Source organism: Dasypus novemcinctus, chromosome 28 (genome assembly GCF_030445035.2).
Source record: "Dasypus novemcinctus isolate mDasNov1 chromosome 28, mDasNov1.1.hap2, whole genome shotgun sequence".
NCBI lineage: Eukaryota > Metazoa > Chordata > Mammalia > Cingulata > Dasypodidae > Dasypus > Dasypus novemcinctus.
Window position 1 is genome coordinate 43069511 of NC_080700.1, and position 23398 is coordinate 43092908.

Below are 23398 nucleotides of genomic sequence, written 5' to 3' on the forward strand. Positions count from 1 at the left end.
TATGTTGTATGTGTATAAGTATATGTATGTGTATATGTTGTGTGTATATGTATATGTTGTGTGTGTATTTATGTATTTTGTATGTGTACATGTATATGTATATGTTGGTGTGTTTGTGTATACTTATACATATATGTTGTGTGTGTGGACAGAGAGAGGAGAGATTCATTGTCAGGAGTTGGCTCATGGCCCCGTGGGTGGGAAGTCTGAACTCCACGGCAGGCCACAGGCCGGGCACTCTGGTAAAGGTGGTGGCAGCCTCAGTCCACGCTCCCCAGGGGAAATTGGCTGGCTGGAGATTCCAGCAAGAGGCAGTGGTGAAGCTGAGGCAGAAACTCTTGTCATCTCTGTGGTCCTTGGTCCAGCTGACTAGATGAGGAGCTCACACACCCTAGGGAGGGTGAGGGCCGTCTGACTGTCGACGGAATCAGCTTTCCGCAGGTGCAAATCTCACCTGTGAAGCGTCTTCACAGGTACAAGGAGGCCAGTTTTGACCAAACAACTGGACACGACAACCTCGGCCCAGCGGACTCGTGAAATGAGCCATCGCGCCCGCTAAGTTTCAGCACCCCGTTTCCCTCCGTCCCTGCCAGCTCCTCCCTGCTGTCCACTTTATCGCGAGGTCTGAGGTCAGGCGCCTCCAGATCTCGTTAATTATGCCCCTCTAGCAGGAAAAGATTTTGAGCATGTATCCTAAAGGCATATTTATTCCTAAATGATATTTTCAACCACGAAGCCATTTGTTAAGTATTAACAAAGTTTAAGATTAAATTGTTAAAAATATAAATGCAAGTCCCAATATTTTCTTAGTAAATCCTGCTTTGGGAACAGCTACTCCAAATAACCCTCATTTCAAGAGCACTTCCTTCCACACTTGCCTAAGTGGACTCTCCCGCTCCCAATATAGCAGTGCCACCTCTGGCGAGCAGCACCGGCTGCTGATGGGGACCCTGGCCCGAGCCCGGCGGCGGCCCTGCGGGGCCCAGCGCCTGAACTGAATGGCAGTGGCACAGAGAGGGGGGCCTTGGGACCCTCACTCAGGAGCAGGCTCAGAGACTCCAGGGACGTGCTCCAGGTCACACAGGCCTGTTTCATCCCAAAGCCTGCCGCCGTTTTTTTTTTTTTAAAGATTTATTTTATTTATTTACTGTCTGTGCCCCCTTCCCCCCCTCCCCCCCCAGCTGTCTGCTCTCTGTGTCCATTCGCTGTGTGTTCTTCTGTGTCTGCTTGTCTTCTCTTTAGGCGGCACTGGGAACTGATCCTGGGACTTTCCAGAGTGGGAGAGAGGCGCTCAATCTCTTTCACCACCTCGCCTCCCTGGTCTGCTGCGTTGCTTGGTGTCTCTCCTCTGTGTCTCTTTTTGTTGCGTCATCCTGCTGCGCCAGCTCTCCACCAGGCTAGCTCCTCTCCTGTGGGGCTCCTCTCCTGTGTGGGCCAGGACTCCACCCCGGCCAGCTCTCTGCTCAGGTCAACTTGCTGTGCGGGCCACCTCGCCTGCACCAGGAGGCCCCAGGAATCAAACCCTGGACCTCCCATATGGTAGACGGGAGCCCAATTACCTGAGCCACATCCATTTCCCAAAGCCTGCCTCCTTAATCCACTCGGCCCCACTGCCCATTCTCCCCACTGGCAGCCTCCTGCCCCTCTTCCCCACCCCCACTCCACACCTGCATGGAATCCCCATCTCAGGTCACAGAAGAGTGGGATTTCAGAACCGGAGAGTTCAAGGGATGATCAAAGTGAAGCTGGCTTATAGGTGAGAGTGCCAGGCCCAGCAGGGGTCCAGGAATCCGGAGACACACAGATGAGAACCTGAGGCCCTCCAAAGGGCCCATTCAGAGAGCAAGAAGGCAGCCCCTGGATAGGGAGAAGATATTACAAAGGACCTGTATTCTGAATAGGTAAAGAGCTCATACAAACAATAAGAAACTGTCAACCCAATAGAAAAACAGGCAGCTACTGGAACAGGCTCTATCTAAAAGTAGACATTCAAGTGAGCAATAAACATATAACATGTGGCTCAGCTTTCTCAAAATCACTAGTCATCAGAGAATTAACAATTAAAACCATAATTTGATCCTACCACATACCCACCAAATTTTTAGCATGAAATAAGAAGGCCGACAGTGCCGACTGTGAGGACGTGCAGCCACTGGAACTCTCACACTGCCGGTGGGAGTGTAAATGGCACAGCCACTTTGGAAAGCTATTTGGCAGCATCTACTATGGTTGAACACACAACACCCAGCCATTCCCCCCCTGGGCACAGAGCCGTAGGAAATGTGTCCAAGTGTATAGGAATGTGTAGCAAACTAGTCCTAGCAGCCCCAAATTGTAAACAACACGAATGTCCAACAGTAGACAGATAAATACGATTGTATATGTCCATGCAAGGAAAGAGAGCCCAGCAGGGCAATGAAAAGGATGACTTCAGGCTGTGGTAAAGACGTATCTCATGAACGTAAGGCAGAGCAGAAGCAGCCAGGCACAGAATGTGGGTCTCCATTTATATGAGGTCAACAGACAGGCAAGCTAACCAATGGTGGTAGAGACCCGGGTAGCAGGTACCCCTGCGTGGGGTGAAGTAAGTGGAAGGGAACACAAGGATGCTTCTGGAATGCTGGTAAAAGGGGTGTGTTGGGGGGGAGGTACAGTTCTGACTTTCAAAATGATTTATTCTAGAAACAAACAACCTAAAGTCTGCCCTTGAAACCACATTCGCCTATTTAATTCAGCGAGAGCCACAGCGCCGGCGCTGCCCCCGACACCCCCACTTGGTGATGGGGGGCGTTCACGTCGGAGAAGGCCTGGAGGTGGGCTCCTGAACCGCACTCTCTCCCGGGCGCACGCTGTGCTGGAGGAGATCCCCGCGGTTCAGGCCTCCGGGGCGAGCAGCTCTTTGGAGAGGCAGCTAGCGGTTCATACCCGAGGTCAGCGCGAGCTCCTGGCCTCCAGGGGGGCTCTCCTCCGCGGTGGCGCCGTGTGGCAGGGCGTCAGGTGCACCACCTGGCCTCACCCCGGTGAGGGCGACGTTGGCGTCGACCGAGCTCCTCGGCGTCCCTTGTGGGCTGTGTTCCCTGCTCTTGAGGGGAGGCGCCGCGGCAGCCTTGGGGCGGCCAGAAGCCCTGGCGGTGGCAGGCCGAACAGGAAGGAAAGAGAAATGCACGTTCTTCTAACAAGAAGAAAAGGGACTTCCTGATCTCAGAACTGCCCTCCCGGCCTCTCCTCTTGAAGCAGAACGAAAGGTAGGCACCAGAGTCTCGAAAAGGTCTTTTGGGGCGTGGAGTGGGTAGAGAGGAAAGCTATTGTAACTTTTCTTAAGTTCATGACGTTGAAAAAGGTGAGAAACGGAAAGGATCATGAATTAGGTAAAGGGTGACTTGATTTTATTGACTTGCCGGCATTTCAAATGTAGTGTAATCGTGGTTTAAAGGGTAGGAAGTAATTTCAGAGTTTGTGTTTTTTTAAACAAAGCAAAATAGAAAAAAACTATCTGGTAGCTGTTAGGTCTGAATTTTTTTTAAGTTTATAGAGGGTTTGATTTCTTCTTTGGTTTGTAAATTCTAGCACGTCTGGTTTCTTACTGCTTGGCTCTGAATCAGCTCATTGATTCAGATTGTTTTGATTACCCAAAATCTCTCGTTTGGAGGTGGGATTTAAATCTCATTTTGGAATTAAAAATTTTAGTCAGTTGAGGTATAATTTAAGTTTCTTTCAATTGAACATCCTTAAACCCCAAACAAATGTTTTGGTAAGAGACAAGACTAGGAGAGGAAATGCATATTAGATATTCAGAAGTTAGAATTGGTGTAGAAAAAGATTCTTCTTCCAAGATAGGGGGAGATTCTAGCTTCTTAATTTCTCTTCCTAAACTAAGCATTGCGCTTTGGAGTTGAACAGTGCCAGATTAAACTGTGATTTTAGGTGAATTACTTTTTAGCTCTATACCTCCTTCTGTAAAACATGTGTATTTCATAAAGTTGTAGTAAGAATGAATTGAATTGTATGTAAAGTCCTTGTCAAACTGACCCAGAGTAAGTGCTAAATAAATTGTAGTTATTGTTAAAGCCAAAAGTAAAAAGTAATGAGTTGTATCTGTAAATACAAAATAACGTTAATTCTCACTTCTTTAGTTCACTCCACGAGAAGACGTCAGGTTTAATCCATGAAAGTCATGGCTTTCTATCGCAGTGTTTTACTCTGATTCTAAAATAGCATTTTTGTGTGTGTGCCAAGGTATCTACCTGAATGAAGAAAAAAACAATAGATGAACAGTTAAATGCAGTAACCGTTCCAATGACTCAAAATAGCGTGTGCCTGGAGCTGAAGTCTCCATGAATTGCTACTGCTTTGATTTTCTACTATCTCAGAGAGTTGTTAAATGTCAGAGATTTAAGTCCCCATATGTGCGTCCTCAGATATTAAGGACAGAGGTTCGAGGGACCTGAAGCTTGAACAACTTGTGTAGATTTAAAGAAAACAAATGCAAACCTAGGTACCGAGCCTCGGCAGAAGCGAGCGAGCGACCTTGAGACTTGCCCTTGGCTGGCATCCCCGGAACCTACATCTGATCAAGCAACGTGGAAAGACAGGGGACTGGTGAACGCAGCCGCCGCCTCCACGTCAGCCTTCCTGATGGCCACGCGTGCGTGGCGACTAGTCTAAGTCAAAACCAGCCTTTCCGGCCTCTGCGTGTCACCCGCACTTGGTCTGGGGTTCCAGAGATGAGCTGCTCTTCTCTCCTTTTTGGGGTGGACTAGCATCCTGTGGCGGCTGGAAACTTACCCCCAGAATGGATGCAGGGGGAAAAAAGACTGATGAAACCTTCAGGTAAAATGTCAAGGTCAATTCAGCCACTAACATTTTCCCCTGCGTCCCGGCAGGGGTGCTGCGGCTGCCCCCAAAGCTGTGCAGCTTCTCCAGGAAACAGCTGTGGTCAAATCACGTGAGAACGGAGGCGGCCGGTCCCCCAGAGGGGTGGGCGCGGCGCTGCGGGCGAGGCTGTGGGCTCCAGAACCTTCTGCAGTTTCCCTTGAAAGTCCGGGTCTCGGTGACGCAGCCTTTTCACGCGCTGCCACCCTCTCCCCCTCCCTGCGTGGCAGGGAGGCGGCAGGTGTCTTTTCCGGCGATCTGCTGACCAGTGCTCAGGACCACCTGCAAATAAGAAGAGCTGTTCCCATCTCACGCACCTTGCCTCCCCTAACCCCCAGGTCCACATTTCTTGCTCTCTTACCCCTTAGCAGTTTTGAAAACCAAAGTCAAGGTCTGCTGTTAGGCTGCGGAAAGCAAGTGTTGCAAACATGCGGCGCGTGGCTATTTCCTTTCCTCTGGCACGAGCTGCCTCTTCCGCCCGCACCAGCCCTTTCTCCTCTCTCCTCCGCCACGCAGGCCCTCGTGTGCTCATCCTCGCCCCTCTGCTAAACCTGTCTGTGCCCACGTCCCTCTTGAGCGCGGAGACTGGATCTTACTTGGCTATTTAGCCTCAGGGCCTGACGCATCTTGACACACAGGAGACCAACAAAATCCACGTCGCGCACTGGAGGTACTAACTAACTTCACCAAACTAGTTGGTTTGGATGCCAGTTTCCCTGGGATACACGTGACCCGCTAAAGACGAAGTGGAAATAGGCTGGTTGGAGAGCTGTGCTGGGTTTCGAGGAGAGCGTGTTGTCTCCACCATCCTAGGGAGGAGACTTGGTTCTCCTGCTCTCTGCCTTCTGGAGAGGAGAACAGGAGCGAGAGAAGTGTTACTGGATTCTACCTAGGTTCTTGGCTACACTGCAGAAATGAATTTGAAAAGCACGCGGGGTGCGTTAGGCCAGAAATTTATTCAGATAGGGAGGGAAGAGAAATGGGAGAAAATAACAGAAAATAACAGAGCAGGGGGCCCAGGTAGTGAGGGAGGGCATGAAAAGGGATGCAGAGGGCTAATGTACAAGCTACAATCCCCCGTTATAGATTATAAATCCCCAGGATTACTCGCGTGGCCGCGTGGCGGAGGGAAAAGGGCGGAAGTGGTCAAAGAGGGCAGGGAGCAGAGTTTGCTTTTAAACTGCTAATCATTCCACCCCTTTGCTAACGGCAGGGGAGGGGGCTCCAGCTGTTTGATTGATTATCCCACCTGTCAATCCCTTAGTGAGGACCCAATGATGAAGCTCCTAGAGGACAAATGAGCTTTTCCTTGTTCCCAGGAAGGAGTCTTTGTTCTAGGTATCGAATCCCGGGGGCGGGGGTCCTCCAGCAGAGCCATCTTGGGGTTCCTGATGTCCACGTGGACTCTCTGCCAGGTTCCAGATCCATCTACTGATTCCCTGTCTTACTAGCCTGCTTCAGAAGGAATGCTTTTTGAACCCCGGCATGTCACTTCGTCCCAGGCATTGCTCTGGAGCGGGGGTTCTTCCTTCACCTTTTTTGTTCCGCGGGCCCCTTACTGGAGCCACGCTGGTCTGTGGGGTGTTTAATAACCCGGCTCCAGGGCTTGGGTGACCTTGGTTAGTTCCCCAGCCACCCAGTGATGCAGGCATGGTCTCCTCCGTTTCAGAGATGAGGAAAACGAGCCCCAGAGGTTAAGCAGCCAGCCCAAGGGCACACAGCTGAGAGGTCCTAGAATTGGACTTTAAGGCAACGAGGAGATGGCATGGAGTGGCGCGGGGACTCTGAGTGGCTGTGTGAGACTTCCTTCAGAGTGGTGCTGTGGCGTCGTTTATTACGTATAAAGCAAAGTTGAACAGGTGGAGTGCTGGAAAGCGAAGGCAGCCCCTGGCACCACACCGCAGCAGGGAGAGGAGTTGCAGCACTGCCCTCTACGCTCCATGAGGGCGGCGCCCAAGCCTGACTCCACGTTTGGGACGTAAATTCAACTTAGGATTCGGAGTGAGTGACAGAATAAATGGTATCGAAGGAACTTGGATCCAGGAAATCTCACTATTCAGACTATGAGATTGTGAATTTCGGCATTAAATCAAATACAAAAAAGATTTAAGTGTAGATTTACCTACACTTCTCAGATCCCAACGGCGGAGCGTTTTAGACGGAGCGCTTCCTCGCTCACCTGGCCCTCGAAACTTCCTGCTCGGCTCAACTCCTGCTTCCTGCTTTGGGCACGCGAACCTGCCTGTCGCAACACTCGCTGGGTTTCTCAGCTCGAACCAAACGTTCTGTACCTCCTCGCTGGGTGAGAGGGGTCCCTGCCACTCACTGCCGCCCCTGTAAGGGGAACGGTCATCCGAATGCACTACAGAGCTCAGCCAGTTACAATAGAAAAAGATAGAAAGGAGAAAGGGGTTAAAGAAGGGGGCAATGACCTTTGACCTTAAGGAAGGAGAGCGCTTCCTGAGTTGGGGAGCAGTTGACCTGGCAATGGTGATGCCATTCTTGGTCCTGCCACCACCAGTAGTAACAGCCCACGTTTACTGAACGCTTGTATGCCTGGCCCTGTGTTCTAAGTACCTTTTACGAATCAACACGTTTAATCCTCACAGCCCTATGAAGTGGATACACGGATTCTTTCCGTGCTGTAGGTAAAGTCCCAGAAGGCTATTGTGGCCTCAGGTCATGGCCGCTAGTGAGGGGCAGAGCGCAGCTGCCCACCCGGACGGGCCGGTTCAAGCCCTGCTCTTGGCTGTCCCCTTGGTTGCTTTGGCGTAAATGAGGGTGCAGGAGGCGGGAGGAGCAGAAGGAACAAATGCGTGGAGTGGAAAGGTCCCGGAGTTGACCTGGGGAGCATTGGAGCATTTTGTGGGAATTGAGGATGAAGGGGTAGGAAGAGGCCAGGTAAAAACGGTCTGGCTGGCCACTTTAGGCCATCCACTAGGATTTGTTCATAGGCAGGGGAGGACCTGGATGACTTTACACTGGAGGATGACTCATTCCTTCCTCGAGATTGTTGAGTTCACCCCTCAACAATCTCCACTCCCTCCCATTCTTCACACCAACTCCCCCTGGTTCTCCCAGGCTCAGCCTCCATCACCTTGGCCGTGACGATCTTCTTGTCCTCTCCATTCACTCTTCTTCCTCTTTGTCATCATGCAGTGACATCACTCTTGCCCATGAGTTACATGCAACTCTGGGCAAGCTCGTGGTGTCAAGAGAATCAAAGTCACTCAGAGAACCAAAGCTGCAGGTTTATTGAAAGAGAAACTGCTGGAGCATGATGCTCTCACACCGGCGAAGTTGGAATGCGAATCTCAAAATGATGGGCGAGTTATAGGAACTTATAAATGCAATTAGGGGATTTCGAGGGGGAAGTTACGATGATTGACACTGAAGTTTCTCATGACACAGGAGGACTTACAGAGCTGGGAACACATGCACGTGGGTTAGCATAATGTACTTGTCCATTTTTAGGAGGCTACTGGGCTGAAGCCAGCTGAACACTAAATGCTGCAAAATTTGGGAATTCTCCACTGTTTTTGAGAATCCTGTCCTTGATCAATTTTTTTTTCTTCTGGAAAGCCCCTACCATGTCTCAGAATGGGGTTGCTCTGTGCTGTTGGCCATATTATCTTACTTAACAATATCTCCTCTTTTGGTTATTTTTTCAATGATCTTGTTGACCTCCTTTCTTATCAGGTGGTTGTAAGTTGCTTTGTTTCCTTTGTGTATGTGCGCTTGTTTATTTTTCTTGATTACAGTGAGGTATGTTGGGTGGCTGTTTAATTACATTTAAGACTCTTGGAGTGGGGTTAAGTGTTCAGTTGAGTGGATTATAGTAATGCCTTTTCTCTGAGGCAGAGTATTTACTATTTTAGCTTTGGTCTTCCAGAAGCAGTCCCACCTCTATTTTGATTTTTGTTTTTTGTTTTTTTTTGATTAGCTATTTTAAGAGCAACCATCTGCCTTGAGGGTGACAAGGAATTTGAACAGAATTCTGAAACAATTTATACAAGACAGAAACATATAGACATAATTAAAAATATAAATCCAAACTATATTCTCATATTTTAGTAAACCAAGAGCCACTGTCAGGAAACGGGTCTGTACTTTGAAATGTTTGAGCCTGGCTGATGTCATGAAATACTTGGTCTTTTAAACCATTTAGGTTACTTAGCACTGTGCCAGACTTAAGCTGTGTAAACAATCACATTTTTCCTCGACTAGAGGGCAGTGCCTCCTGGCTAAGCAGTCGAGACACCTGATCCCACCTGGCTGGTAAAACCATTGAAGCTAAACTGTCAGCCTGAGGAGCCTTGAGGGGGATCAGGTGATGCTCCATCACCTTAGATGTATTTACAGCTGCCATCTCAACATTGGCGTGCTGCCATTTTCCAAAAGAGGGAGTTAGTCCATGCGAGCAAAAGACATCTTTATTTAACTCATGTAAGGTTTTATGTATATCATTAAAGTGAGTATGTTGAGCTCCCATCCCAGATGTGGCCTCAATATTGATTAAACTGTGTTACGTTAGTTTCATCTCTATTGCGTAAGGGAGTAATGGAGGCATTTCACCAGCTGGTAGAACTTCTGCCATTAAACCAGTATCTCATTTCAGTAATTTCCTTTGTTAGATCTGAAAAGCATCATCATCGGAATCCATTTTAAATTTTGTGTCCTTGTATGTAAGAGTCAAATCCCCATCATTTGTATCAAACCAGCTTGTTTGGTTATGTAGCTGGTCTGGAATGGATCCTAATTCTGGTCCTGTTTTAACTTTCCCACACAAAAGAAACAACTCTTAGTTACAAAGTTAACAATAGTGAAAGTTTAGCCTAATGCTAAAGACTCCCCATGCCAAGTAAATTTACCGTAACAATCTGTAGAATGATTAGCCTGATTTTTAACAGGATGTCAAACCTTTTCGTAAACCCACTGATCATTTGTTTTTTTCCCATGATTGATTTTTTTGTCAGAGGGAACACTATTTTAGGTACATTTTTATTATCTAGATTTGGCAAAGCCAACAATCAGATTGGCAATTTTAGAAACCCTTTGCATGACAAGTCATGATCTAAGTTTAGACAACTGGGGATGATTAAAAGTAATATTTTGAGTAAAGATTTCATCTTAACAAGGGAGAGGTTGGCAAATAGTTGTTGGAAAGGGTAACACAGGAGTAACAATAAAACTATAAAGACATAAGATACTAGTGTGGGGATTAAACAAGGAAAGTTGGGTCTACAGGTTCTTGTTTCATGAGGTGGGGTGGGAGCTGCTTACAACAGATACGCCATCTGTTTCTGGGGTACTCTGGTTAATTTTAATTTTGTGTCAGGCACAGTTTTACATAACCACCTTAGACATGGCACCCATTTTAGCCGGGAGATATGTACCCCAGGCACAATTCCTCCTAATTTCATAGATGTATGTGAAGATAAAATCTGATAAGGTCCTTTCCAGCCGATTCAAGACTGCTCTTTCCCTGACGTCTTTTGCAGAATACAGGCTCACGAGGTTGTGGGCTGCGTGGACTGTTGTCTTTAGGTGGTGGGGGGTCAGCAAAGCCTCTTCACCTGTAGAAGAAAACCCTGGCAATATTTTAGTAAGCCCATGTAGTATTGAAGTAAATCTTAGTTGGTCATCATTACATCACCTTTAGAAAACCGTCCCAAGTAGATGGGCTGTGAGAACTACCAGGGGCACTTTTGGCCAAGGCAGCCCCCATGAGTCAGGTAACTTTGAATTTAACATCCCGTTTTTTTTCCCACCTTGCAGGAAGATTGAGGATGGAATGTGTGATGGTGGGGTTGGAGCCCCCTGACGTGCTTCTATAATCTTTTCAGTGAAGTGTGTTCCATGGTCACTTGAAAGTTTGAAGGGTACTCCCCAAGTTGGAAAAATGTTTTGAAATTGCTCTTTTTTTTTCAGTCACAGTTGTAGCATGTGCTTTGTGACAAGGAAATATTTTAACCTCATTCAGAGAACATGCAAACTGAGACCGATATATAATTATAACCCACTGGAAGTGGAAATTGAATAAAGTCCATCTACCAGTGTTTAGATGGTCCAGGATGGAAAAGAAAGGTGACATGCCAGATGATACCTGAATGATTTTGTCCAGATTATGAGTCTGGCATGTATCTCGCCAATAAGAGATTTTTAAAGTTATTTTATCAAAATCTCCCCACCAGCGTTTTAGCATCTATTATTTATTTATTATTGTTTATTTAATGATGGGTTATTTTATGGAGTATTTTTATCTTAGGTGCCTTTTTTTCTTTTGAAATCGGGTGACCAGTGACCAGCCATCCATCCAGGCCTTCCCAGGTCTGTTTCCAGAATTTATTTTATAACCTTGATGATGTCGCTTGTCTTTTCACATTCAGGGGCATTTAGTTGATTGCTAACCAAGTCATTTAGAGGGGTCTTATGAGGGACTTTATTTAAGGCATAAAATTTTGTTTTCTGCCAATTCGTTGAGCAGCTAGTTTTGCAAAATGATCAGCTAATGCATTTCTCTTATATTTTGGCTCAGTTTTGCAAGTATGAGCCATTTTCTCACAGCAACTGTTAATGTTTTTTAACAGTTTAGGTACCTGTTTACCACATTTTATTGTGTTCCTGATGAGGTCAGGAATCTGTGTTGTTTTCAAAATATCTCAAAATCATGAGCAACTTCAAATGTGTATCTACTGGCAGTGTAGATATTAGACTTTCCTTTAGCTAATTAAATGCTAAATTTTTAATGTTTTAAAAATTGACAACACTTTCCACACACTTCCTAACATATAAAATAAACCTGCCTATTTTTAGCACCTCTTATTATGAGGTGAATCAGCAAGTCTTTTTTTATTTCTTTAAGGCCCCCAGGAAAATTTGAAAGAGAGTTTGAGATCAAGAAGACATCGTTCAGGATTTGACTTTGGGAACTCAAAATGTTAAAATTGTTTGCAGGTTTCTACACTTGGTTAAATAGGATCACAGGTCACTGTGAAACAATATTTGGCTTTCTATTTAACCAAAGTGATGATAAAGGATTTTAAAAATAACATTTTTAGTAGTTAACTTGACTATTAAAAAAAAACCCTAGTTTTTTAAAAGTGAGAAGACTTGATTCTCTTAACAATTAAGCTTATATGAAGTCAACATGAAGTACAAGAAATCATTCTAAGACACAGAATCTCTGCCTTTCATACAAAAAAAAAAAAACCTTTTAAAACCTTACTAAGAGCATACCAACAATCCCAGAAAATTTTGTCATTTTAACAGAGAACCAAATTATACTTAAAGAAAAATCCATCAATTTTCACCCAGCTCTGACCATGACAACTAAAATTCTTTTTTGCTAACTTTTTACAATTTTTGGTATCCATTCAGATTTTCTTACATTTTCCTTTTTTATTTTACAACAAGCTGTTGCTTTAGAATAAAACTACTCTCTTTGTTTTTCTAAACAAAACACATCACACGTATCATGCATGCTTAGTTTAACCCTTAGGGTTTAAATGATCAGAAGATCTTGGAATCTATCTTAGGGCTAACATTTAACAAGACACAATTTGTAAGAAATAAATTTGTAAGAATAATAACTCAATTTGGTTAAATGCAATCTTATAATTTTTATTATTTCAAACATACAGTAGATATAATGCTAGCTTATTTGATCAGTATATCTGTGTAAGTTTAAGAACATTTCTAAAAGTGCATGCTCATATTGTATTTAACACTAAAAACTCAGGAGATATAGCTGTTTTTATTAAAATTTTGACAATGAAAGTATTACAAGTTTAATTTTTTAAATTCTTGAGATCTTATGACTTAAAATTTACATAAGCACTTATTTATTCCTAAACCAATTAAGGATTTTATACATTTTAAGGGATTTTTAAAGTTAATTTGGTAATACCATCCAGAGGTAAGAAATATTATTACATGTTCCAAACATATTATATACATAACATATATATATACGGACACAGAGAGCTTAAGCTTCAATTAAAAATCTTTTTGCTTTGAGTCATACATAAACACAGGGACACAAAACTAGTTTATATAAAAGCTAGCTTTTGTCTTTGCCTCATTTTATATTTTTATCAGAATCGTGTTTACCAACAGGTATATAAATTGATAGAGGTCAGGTAATGCTGGAATCTATGTACCCAAAAGAATTTTAAATTCTTCTATAAATATTTTCTGGTCTTGTTTGGGATTGGAGATGTCTTTAATGATATTAATAGCTCTTAATTTAATTCAGAGCCAAGGTTTAAATTCCATGCTAGTGGGCAAGTTGGTTTGGTAAAGGATTAAGTCTTTGGACTAGATGGATTTTTTCCAGGAGGAACAAATTGAGGCGGAAATATGGGGATGGGATGGGTAGAGGGAAGCTGGAGGAGCACGTGGTTCCTTTGAAGTGTTTTCTTTTATCTTTTTTTTTTTTAAGTAGGTTTATAGAAAAATCACACAAAAAATAAAATGCATCATTCTCCTGTAATCCCCTCACACACAGTTTTCCCTATTATTAACACTTGGCATTCATGTGGTAACTTTGTTACAATTGATGAAATAATATTGTTATATTATTAACTATAGTATATAGCTTCATTACTGTTATACATTCTTTGGGTTTTTAATTTTTTTATTCTAGTAACACATATACAACCTAAAATTTCCCCTTCTAACTACATTCAAAATTACAATTCAGTGCTGTTAGTTTCATTCCCAATGTTATGTCACCATCGCCACCAACCACTACCAAAACTTTTCCATCACTCCAATCTGAAACATGTACCAATTAAGCATTAACTCCCATTCCCTATAATCTGTACTCTAGTTCCTGACTCTACTAATTTAGATATTTTAATTATTTCATATATGCGAGATCATACACTGTCCTTCTGTCTCGCTTATTTCATTCACTACGATGTCTTCAAGGTTCATCCATGTTGGTTTATGTAGCAGAGGCATGCTTTTTATGACTCAAAATTATTATATGGCATGTATAAAGCACAATTTGTTTGCTCATTCATGTGCTGGTGGTCAGTTGGGTTGCCTCTATCTTTCGGCAATTGTGATTTATGCTGCTATGAACATCGGTGTGCAAATATCTGAGTCCCTGCTTTCAATTTTTTGAGTATATACCTAGAAGTAGGGTTGCTGGGTAATATGGCAATTCTATACTTAATTTTCTGAGGAACCACCAAATTGCCTTCCACAGTGGCTGCACCATTTTACGTTCCCAAAAACAACTGAACGAGTGTTCCTATTTTTCCACATTCTCTCCAACACTTATTTTCCATTTTTAAAAATAGTAGCCATTCTAGTGGGTGTGAAATCGTATATCACTATAGGTTGTTTTTTGTTTGTTTGTTTTTGGTACCGGGGCTGGGAATTGAACCCGGAACATTTTACGTGGGAAGCCTACACTCAACCACTTAGCCACACTGGCTCCCCTGCGTGGTTTTTTCCCCTAATTTTTTGTCTTGTTGTTTGTTTTTGTTTCTTTTTAGGAGGCACTAGGGATCAAATCCAGGACCTCCTGTGTGGGAAGCAGGTGCTCAACCACTTGAGCCACATTCGCTCCCCTCTCGTACTTTTGATTTCCATTTCCTTAATGCTTAATGATATTGAGCATCTTTTCATGTGCATTTTGGTCATTTTTACATCTTCTTTGGAGAAATATCTTTACAAGTCTTTCATCTATTTGTTAATTGGATTTTTTTTTTTGTCTGTTCATTGTTGTAGGAATTCTTTATGTATTCTGGATAGAAACCCTTACAATATATGTGATTTCTAAATATTTTCTTTCATTACATAGGCTGTCTTCTTATTCATGATAAAGTCCTTTGCACAAAACTTTTAAATTTTAGTGAAGTCCTATTTATCTAGTTTTTCATTTGTTGCTTGTGCTTTTGGTATAAAGTCTGAGAAATCACTGCTTAACACAAAGTGCTGAAGATACTTCCCTATATTTTTTTCTAGGAGTTTGTAGTTTTTGGCTCTTATATTCATGTTTTCATCCATTTTGAGTTAATTTTTTATATGGTGTGAGGTAGGGATCTACCTTCATTCTTTTGCTTATAGATATCCAGTTTTCCCAGAACCATTTGTTGATAAGTCTATTCTTTCCCCATTGAGTACACTTCACACACTTGTGAAAAATTGTTGGCCATAGATGTGGAGGGTTATTTCTGAACTCTCAAGTCCATTGGTCTGAATATCTATTCCTGTGCTAGTACCATGCTGTCTTGATTACTGTAGCCTAGTAATAAGGTTTTTGAAAAGTGGCATCACAGTATAGTTTTATTTTTTAGGAGGTACTGGGAATTGAGGCTGGGACCTAGTACATGTGAAGCAGGTGCTCAACCACTGAGCTACACCTGCTCTCCTTCATAATATAGATAAAATATACATCTGTAACAATATATATGCACATATTTTTAAGTGTGAGTCCTCCAACTTTGGTCTTCTTTTTCAAATTGGTTTTGGCTATTCAACACCCCTTACCCTTCAAAATAAATTTGGTCACTGGCTTTTCCATTTCTGTAAAGGTGGCTGTATTAGTCAGCCAAAGGGGTGCTGATGCAAAATACCAGAAATCAGTTGGTTTTTATAAAACCAAAAATAAAGAGTATTTTTAAAAGATTTATTTATATTTATTTCTCCGCCCCCCCACCGCCCAGTTGTTTGCTCTCTGTGTCCATTTGCTGTGTTCTCCTGTGTCCACTTCTATTCTTGTCAGCAGCACTGGGAATCTGTGTCTCTTTTCGTTGAGTCATCTTGCTGCGTCATCTCTCCATGTGTGCAGCCACCACTCCTGGGCAGGTTGAACTTTCTTTCACGCTGGGTGGCTCTCCTTACAGGGCACACTCCTTGAATGTGGGGCTCCCTACATGGGGGACACCCCTGTGTGGCACGGCACTCCTTGTGCTCATCAGCACTGAGCATGGGTTAGCTGACCACACAGGTCAGGAGGCCCTGGGTTTGAACTGTGGTCCTCCCATGTGGTAGGTGGATACTCTATCCACTGAGCCAAGTCTGCTTCCCTATAAATGGTATTTATTTGGGTAGGATCCCAGGCCATAAAGCATAAGTTACTTCCCTCACCGAAGTCTGTTTCCACGTGTTGGAGCAAGATGGCTGCCGACGTCTGCCAGGGTTCAGGCTTCCTGGGTTCCTCCCTTCCAGGGTCTTGCTTCTTTCTGGGTTCAGGGTTCCTCTTTTCCCAGGGCTTGCTTCTTCCTGGACTCGGGTTACTCTGATCCTGGGGCTGGCTTCTCTTTCCACTGTGAACTTACTTCCTGGGGCTCCAGCTTAAGGCTTCAGCATCAAACTCCAACATTAGAAACCCTCAACTCAAGAGTTTTACATAATTACTTAATCAAGTAAACCTATGAATACAATATAATCTCATATGCCCAGAGGAAAAGATCAGTTTACAAACATAATTTAGTATTTCTTTTAGGAATTCATCAATAATATCAAACTGCTACAATGGCTGTTGGAATTTTGGTTGGGATTGCATTGAATGTGTAAATCACTTTCAGGAGATGGCATCTTAACAATAACAATATTTAGTTTTCTAATCCAGGAATACAGAATGTTCCATTTATTTAGGTCATCTTTAATTTCTTTCAGTAATGTTTTGTCCTTTTCCATTTATAAGTCCTTTACATCCTTGTTTACATTTATTTCTAGATATTTGATTCTTCTGTTTGCTATTGTGAATGAAAGTTTTCTTGATTTCCTCTTCAGATTGTTCATTATTAGAGTATGGAAATATTACTGATTTTTGCATGTTCATCTTGCACCCTACCGCTTTGCTGAATTCATTAATTAGCTCCAGTAGATTTGTTGTGGATTTCTGTCTATAGGATCAGAACATCTGCAAATAGGGAAAGTTTTACTTCTTCCTTTCCAGTTTAGATGCCCTTTTGTTTCTTTTTCTTGACTAATTGCTCTGGCTAGAACTTCCAGTACAATGTTGAGAAACGGTAGCTTTAGGAGGCATCCTTGTCTGGTTCCTGACCTTAGATTCCAATCTCTCACCACTGAATATGTTATTAGTTGTCGGTTCTCATATACACCATTTCTCATGTCAAGAAAGTTTCCTTCTGTTCACTCTCTTATAAGAAGTGTTTTGTAATTTACCTTTTGCTCTCCTGAAATAAAATTCATAATATTATACAACCTGCCTGCACACATAAAAATAATACCAATACCCATGATAGGATGTAATCGCTGTGATAAAAAGAGAAATAAAAGATATATAAAAATACATTGTATATGTAGATTACATTAGAAGAGAGAATGAAAGGGTTGGATGCTTTCATGTGTAGAATCACACTGGATACATGCCCAAATGCAGACCGTTTCTGCCATGTGGCATCCATGATTCACGTACAACAGGCTATGTTGTCCTTCGTGATGCAACTTCCCAAAGTAATAAGCAATTCCTGTTTAAGTTCTGAGTGAAGCATAGTGCAGCCTTCCCTCAGTTTACACGATAATTGCATCCTAGAAAATTCAAGTATATTAAAATCTTCCTAAATATACTTTGTGTTTATATAAAGAGTTAAGTTTTTTTTAAAAATTTTATTTATTCACTTATTTACCCCACCCCCCATTGTCTGCTCTCTGTGTCCATTTGCTGTGTGTTCTCTGTGTCTGCTTGTATTCTCATCAGGGGCAATCATTCTCTTGTGCCACCTCAGCTCCCTGGTCTGCTGCGTCCCTTATTCTCTCTCCTCTGTGTCTCTTTTCATTGCATCATCTTGCTGCACCACCTCTCTGCGTGGGCCAGGCTCCTGTGTGGGCCAGCCCTCCTGCATGGACCAGCTCGCCACATGGGCCAGCTTGCCTTCACCAGGAGGCCTTGGGCATTGAACCCTGGACCCCCTATATGGTAGACGGGAGCCCAACTGCTTGAGCCACATCCGCTTCCCAAGAGTTAAGCTCCTTTACGAGATAGTTTTTAAAAAAATTTATACCGAAATGAATGATCTGGTAAGACATTCATTATTGGCATGGGAATGCAAGGCAATGTCATCATGACAACCAAAATCCCCCACAAATTTTGAAAATGGGAGTGGAGCTCTGTCTCTGCTGAGAACTCTGAACAAGTCCTGATGAGAAGAAACTACGGGTCAAATGTATTAAGTGTTATGTCCAAAGCTGCTCAACCAGTTAGGACCTTAGACCCTAGAAACCAAAGAGAACACTTTCTCCTGGTTAACTGTATAAATCTTGATGCAAATGAACCTGGCAGGATGCTCTATGCAGAACTAGTGTCACCGTTTGGAAATCACCCCTTGTTTACACAATATTTAGAGACTCTCTAAGGTAAAAACCCGTGGAGGGGGAATACGGTTCAATCTAACAATGAAAGCCTTGGCTCATCGCAGATGCCGATCAAGTGTTTGAAAGTTTGGAGAGGCTAAGATGAAGATCTCAAGTGCTTGGAAGTCTAGAGAAGCTCGTTCAGGTCTCTAAGACTCGAGGATAAACACAGTGGGATATATATTCCACCCACACCTCTACCTTTCTAAGCTTTGTACCTTTATCAACTTGGAAGTCCAGAAAGCACTATGATTCTCTTCTATATTTGAAATGCTTTCAATAAATTACTCTTTAGTGGTCTCTCCTTGGCTTTTATTTGAGGTCGCTATAATAATAACAATACATGAAGCCCAGTTTTGCATCTTCTGCCAAACTACTGTCCGAGTAATTGATTGCCTTCTTGGACTGTGTCCTTTATACCTTGAATATGTCCTTTCGATTTTTACTTACTTCATCAGAATTAGGTACACCATCTTAGCTGTTTTTGTTTTTGTTTTTGTCTTGCCTCCCAGGAAAGTCAGAATTGCATTTGATGCTCAAGTACAGTGACTGTTTTATTGCAGATTCCTGGTGGAAGTGTCTGCCCCTTCTCACTCTGTCACTGGTGTCTGTGTGCTTTTATTGTAAGGTGCCTTCTATTCCATTAGAAGCAGGAAACGGTAAAAACTACCAGTCAACCAAGTTCTGTACCCCAGGCACTTGGAAAAGGGCCTGGCGCTTGGCAGCGGCTCCATAAATATTTATGGAAGGCCTGCATAGGTGGGTGGATGGGTCCCGGAAACTTGAACCGGATTTCACTTTTCTGTAGCTGGAGGCGGCATGGCCACCAGGGGGGGTGTGAGCGCCCACTTATCCCTGGACGGGGCACTGCCAAGCGCGGACACGGGCCCCCAGCGTTAGCTGCGGTCCGGCAGTGAGGACCAGAGCCCGGTACTGGAGGGCAAGTAGCCACGTGAAACAAAGGGTCGTGCACGGATGGGGGCGTTTGAACCAAGTGCCAAAACCCTTGTCGACGACACGAGAGAATCCGACGAACCAGAAAGCCTCTGACCCAGAGGTATGTTTAGTGGGTTAGAAAGAAGAAGAAAGCAAGAGCTGAGGGGCAGGTTTAGAAGAAACGGGGCTCGTAGAGTTGGTGGGACGACCGCAGATTCAACCTTACCGCTTAGCCTGTGATTACACACGTTCCATATTGCTTTCCTCTCTTCCAGAGCCTTGGGGAGCGAAGGTGTGCTGGTCCCACCTGCTCTTCTGGAATCTGGGTCCAGCGAGGGAGGAGCCCCTGGCCCCAGGCCCAGCGCGCTGCTGGCAGGGCAGGTGAGAGCCTAAGGTCGCGTTGCTCTGCAGTTTTCCCACGATCTAGGTAGGAAAACCTCTCCGCAGGGATTTCTGTGTGCCTGACGGAGGCCAAGTGCGTCCGTTTTCAACGTTTTCTTACTTTTCCTGGAACCTCCATAACTTGGGTAAGCAATAAATGTTCTTTATCTTGCAATCGAGAAGCTGAAGACGATAGAACACCTGAAACCAGGTATCCCTAGCCTAGAGGCGGTAAACCTGGACAGGAAAAAAAATTACATGTTTATTTTCAGTACCCTCTAACTAAAATTGATCATTTCCTTCTATTGTGAAAATGGGCACTAAAGCACAGTGGAATTAACACTACCTGTGACTTTGTCACCAATGGAAATCACAGATATTTTCATATCATGTTACATGTTGTAATAGCTCAAAATATTGTTATACTAGTTACTACTTTGAAAGTTAGGTAAGTGTTCGACCCACTGCTAGATCTCGTTATTTTGTGCATCAATAAACATATATCACTTATTACAATTTTTAAAATGAGAACTGTATTTCTGTAAAAATTGATTTCCTTTATAATCCAATGGACTTTATTTTATGAAATGGAAAATGTAGGCTTCACCAGACAACCAAAGATTAAGAAAAAAAGATTAATCTCTATTGAAAGAGAATCCCTCAGGATTCTATTAAGCTACTCACTTATTTGCTATGGATCAGAAGTTAATATAATGTGGATTTGTGTTGATGCTAAACAAAGGGGATTTAGCTGGTAAAGTACTAAAAGAAGACTCATTCAAGGGGTTCACACAGGTTTGACCACAAAAATGGCATGGTAGAAAGTGCCTGGGCTGGATCTTCTGCATTTTCTCTGTCCAATATATTTCTACTTCAGTGCCATCTTCTTGGCTCTTTTTTAGGTTGGGGAGGGACAGATAAAAACAGAAAGAGCCCCATGGCAGGGATGGAAAAGGAAAGCAGATGCAGCGTACCCAGGACCTTTCGAAAGCATTCGATAGAAAAAAGACCCAGCATAGAGGGAGCCTGTGGTTAAACATCGTAAAAACTTGATGGACGGCGCTGCAGCTCTGCTACTTCATACCTCCCTGGTTGATTACAGTTAGTTTTGGTTTTGGCATTGATTGTGAAAACAATAGCTAATAGTTGAGACCATTGTTGTTCTAAGAATTTTCAAGGAAAAGGCTGTACAATAAGCAGAGTGCTTTATACTGCCAACCACTGGAGATCTAGGATTCATATTAGGAAAATCCAAGCTGGGAGGCTTGAGGCTTTTAAAAATATGACAAATTGTTTGTAATAACATCTAAAATCTTATATCATTACCGAGGCAGAAAATTCAAATACTTGTCTGCAAGGAACACTTGCTCTTTTCTGAAGCAGAGCTGCAGGGGCTCAGTTGGGGAAGACGCCGCCGCTTTTGTGTGTGTGTGTTTGGTGGTGGTGTCTTTTCTACAGGAACTGAACAGGACGGCTTCTTGTCGTGACCGCTGATCTGAAAACATCTGGCCGGGAAGCTGGCCCATGAGTCATCAACACTCTTCTTATTGCTCTTTGTAAATTTTCAGAAATAATCTGATCGGAGCCATGCGTAATTTATAGCAATCTGGGGCCGAACCTCAGAATAAAAGAGATGCTTTGGTCCTAGACGGACGTCGGAGGTGGTGGCAGCGCCCGGGAGCCCGCTGGCCGGTCACACGGACGCCCTGCACGCCGCGGCCCCTCGGGCCGACTTCTTGGGCTAGTGTGCTGAGGAGCATGACACCGTTAGGAAGGAAAAGGGAAAAGGAGCCGCAACCCAAACCCAGCCACCAGTGAAAGAGGAGAGAGAGCACTTCAAAAAAGCTCCGGTGGCCGCTGGCTGCCCCGACAGCAGGAGCCCTGGTCAGCTGCCACCAGACTTGCCCCGCTCGGGACCAAGCAGAGGAGAGAAAATGACCCAAGAAGTCAATCTGAACTCCCTCAAGGAGGAAGAGCGCGAGGTGGTGCTCCAGGTCCTGTACCGGGACCAGGCGGTGCAGAAGGTGGAGGCCGAGCGGATACGGTAGGACACGGGGGGCTCCCGGGGCTTCGCGAGCCATCGAGAGGTGGAGAGGGGGAGGAAAGCAGGGGCTGCCTCGTGGTTCCTTTGGAACGACGCCCCTTCACGATTTGCTGCCCGCCTACCTTGCGGGGAAAACTCCAGGGGCGCCTGCAGGCTGTGTGTCCAGCCTCAAGAGCCAGGGCTCGGGGTCAGAGCTCACCCGCCTGCTTTTGGGGGTACCCGAAGGCTCAAGCAAAGGAAAAAAAAAAAAAAGAAAGCAGCAGAGAAGCAGCAAATCCGCTGGAATCCGGGCCGCCTCTGTCTTCTTTCTGCTCGCCCTTGCTTCCCAGTCTGCTGCTCGGGCAGGGGGCCCAGCCCGTGCACCTGCTTCGCCTGTTCCCGACCCCCTTTGTCGCCTCCGTGCTCACAGGCCGCTCCATGTGGGTCAGGCTGAGTCGCACGGCGCCTGAGGGCCCATCTGCCGTCAGGATCCACCTTTCAATCTGCCAGGCTCTGTTTATCCACGGGGCATGCAGGCTTGAAAAACAAGGAAACGGCAGGGGTTTCTGGATTTTGTTTTTCATGGCAGAACTCTCCAGACTCTGCCAAGAAAAACACACACATAAATTCAAACTTTGGACAACTGAGTGCTCAGGGAAACAGGGAAGTTTTCTGGTTACCCAGAAGCTACAAATAGTCTCTCTCTCCTCCCTAATTATCGCAAAGTTCTCCAAATGCACTTAGACACCTCCTTCCACTGAGAGAGAGGATCCACCGAACAAAATGGACTTTTCTGCAGTTCAGGACAGTCGGTGTTAGAGGCATGATTTTGAATATCTACCACGTAACACGGACACCGCGGTCAGGGAGTCTTTGTCCAAAGGGTGCTGGTCCCATAGCAAACCCGGGAAGATGGATTTTAAAGTACATTGTTTTGACGTCACTCTGTTTCTTGGGATTGGCCTCTCTCTTCTAAAAGCAGGTAACAGAGACATTTCACAGGTGTCCTGGCTGATGACTCTTTTGGGGGTCCCCTTACACTAGGGCTATTGTCTAGGGAAAATAGAATTAGGAATTTCACAGACACCCCCTCCCAGACCAAAAAAAAAATTATCTGAAGCCCCTCATCAGTTACTTTATCCTTGAATAGGGTAGCATAGTAAGAGCTGAGATGCAGCCTACATATTCATAGGTGTTTCCGTGTCTTACATGTTAGAATTGGCTCCTTTTCCTCGTTTTCCCCTCTCCCCTCACTGCCCTTGCTTTCTATCATAATCCCCCTCCCCTTTTAAAAAGATTTATTTTATTTATTTCTCTCCTCTTCCCCCCTGTTTTCTGCTCTCTGTGTCCATTTGCTGTGTGTTCTTCTGCATTCGCTTGCATTGTCTGGCTGCACTGGGAATCTGCGTCTCTTGTTGGGTCATCTTGCTGCATCAGCTCTTCGTGTGTGCGGTGCCACTCCTGGGCGGACTGCGCTTTTTTCATGCGGGGCGGCTCTCCTTACGGGGCGCACTCCTTGCACGTGGGGCTCCCCTATGCGGGGGACACCCCTGCGTGGCAGGGCACTCCTTGAGCGCATCAGCACTGTGCGTGGGCCAGCTCCACACGGGTCAGGAAGCCCTGGGGATCAAACCCTGGACCCTCCATATGGTAGATGGATGCCCTATCAGTTGAGCCATGTCCACTTCCCTCATAATCGCCTTTGGGGACATATGTGAGCCTAGCACAGGACGAGCAGCTCAGGCCTGTGCCAGGCGTGTTGTCTCTCTCCCGCCGTTTCGGCCGCACAGCCAGCCCAGGCCAGGTTCCATTGTCTCCATGGGGCACTTGGGGGGCCCTCGAGCCTCT

The 23398-nt window shown here is 44.6% G+C and overlaps 1 protein-coding gene across 5 annotated transcripts in view; it reads left to right on the forward strand.

Moving 5' to 3' along the window:
- Nucleotides 1-2786: 2786 nt before the first annotated feature.
- The window catches only part of SYTL3 (synaptotagmin like 3), an 87244-nt gene continuing 66632 nt past the window's right edge, over nucleotides 2787-23398 (forward strand). The window contains exons 1-3 of one of the 5 annotated variants that reach the window (XM_004462904.5): nucleotides 2787-3245; nucleotides 19422-19527; nucleotides 21176-21571. In XM_004462904.5, the coding sequence (XP_004462961.1) occupies nucleotides 21462-21571 (110 nt within the window). In that variant the 5' untranslated portion in view covers nucleotides 2787-3245; nucleotides 19422-19527; nucleotides 21176-21461. The other 4 variants (XM_023590085.3, XM_023590084.2, XM_012526929.4 and 1 more) reach the window with 4 other exon arrangements.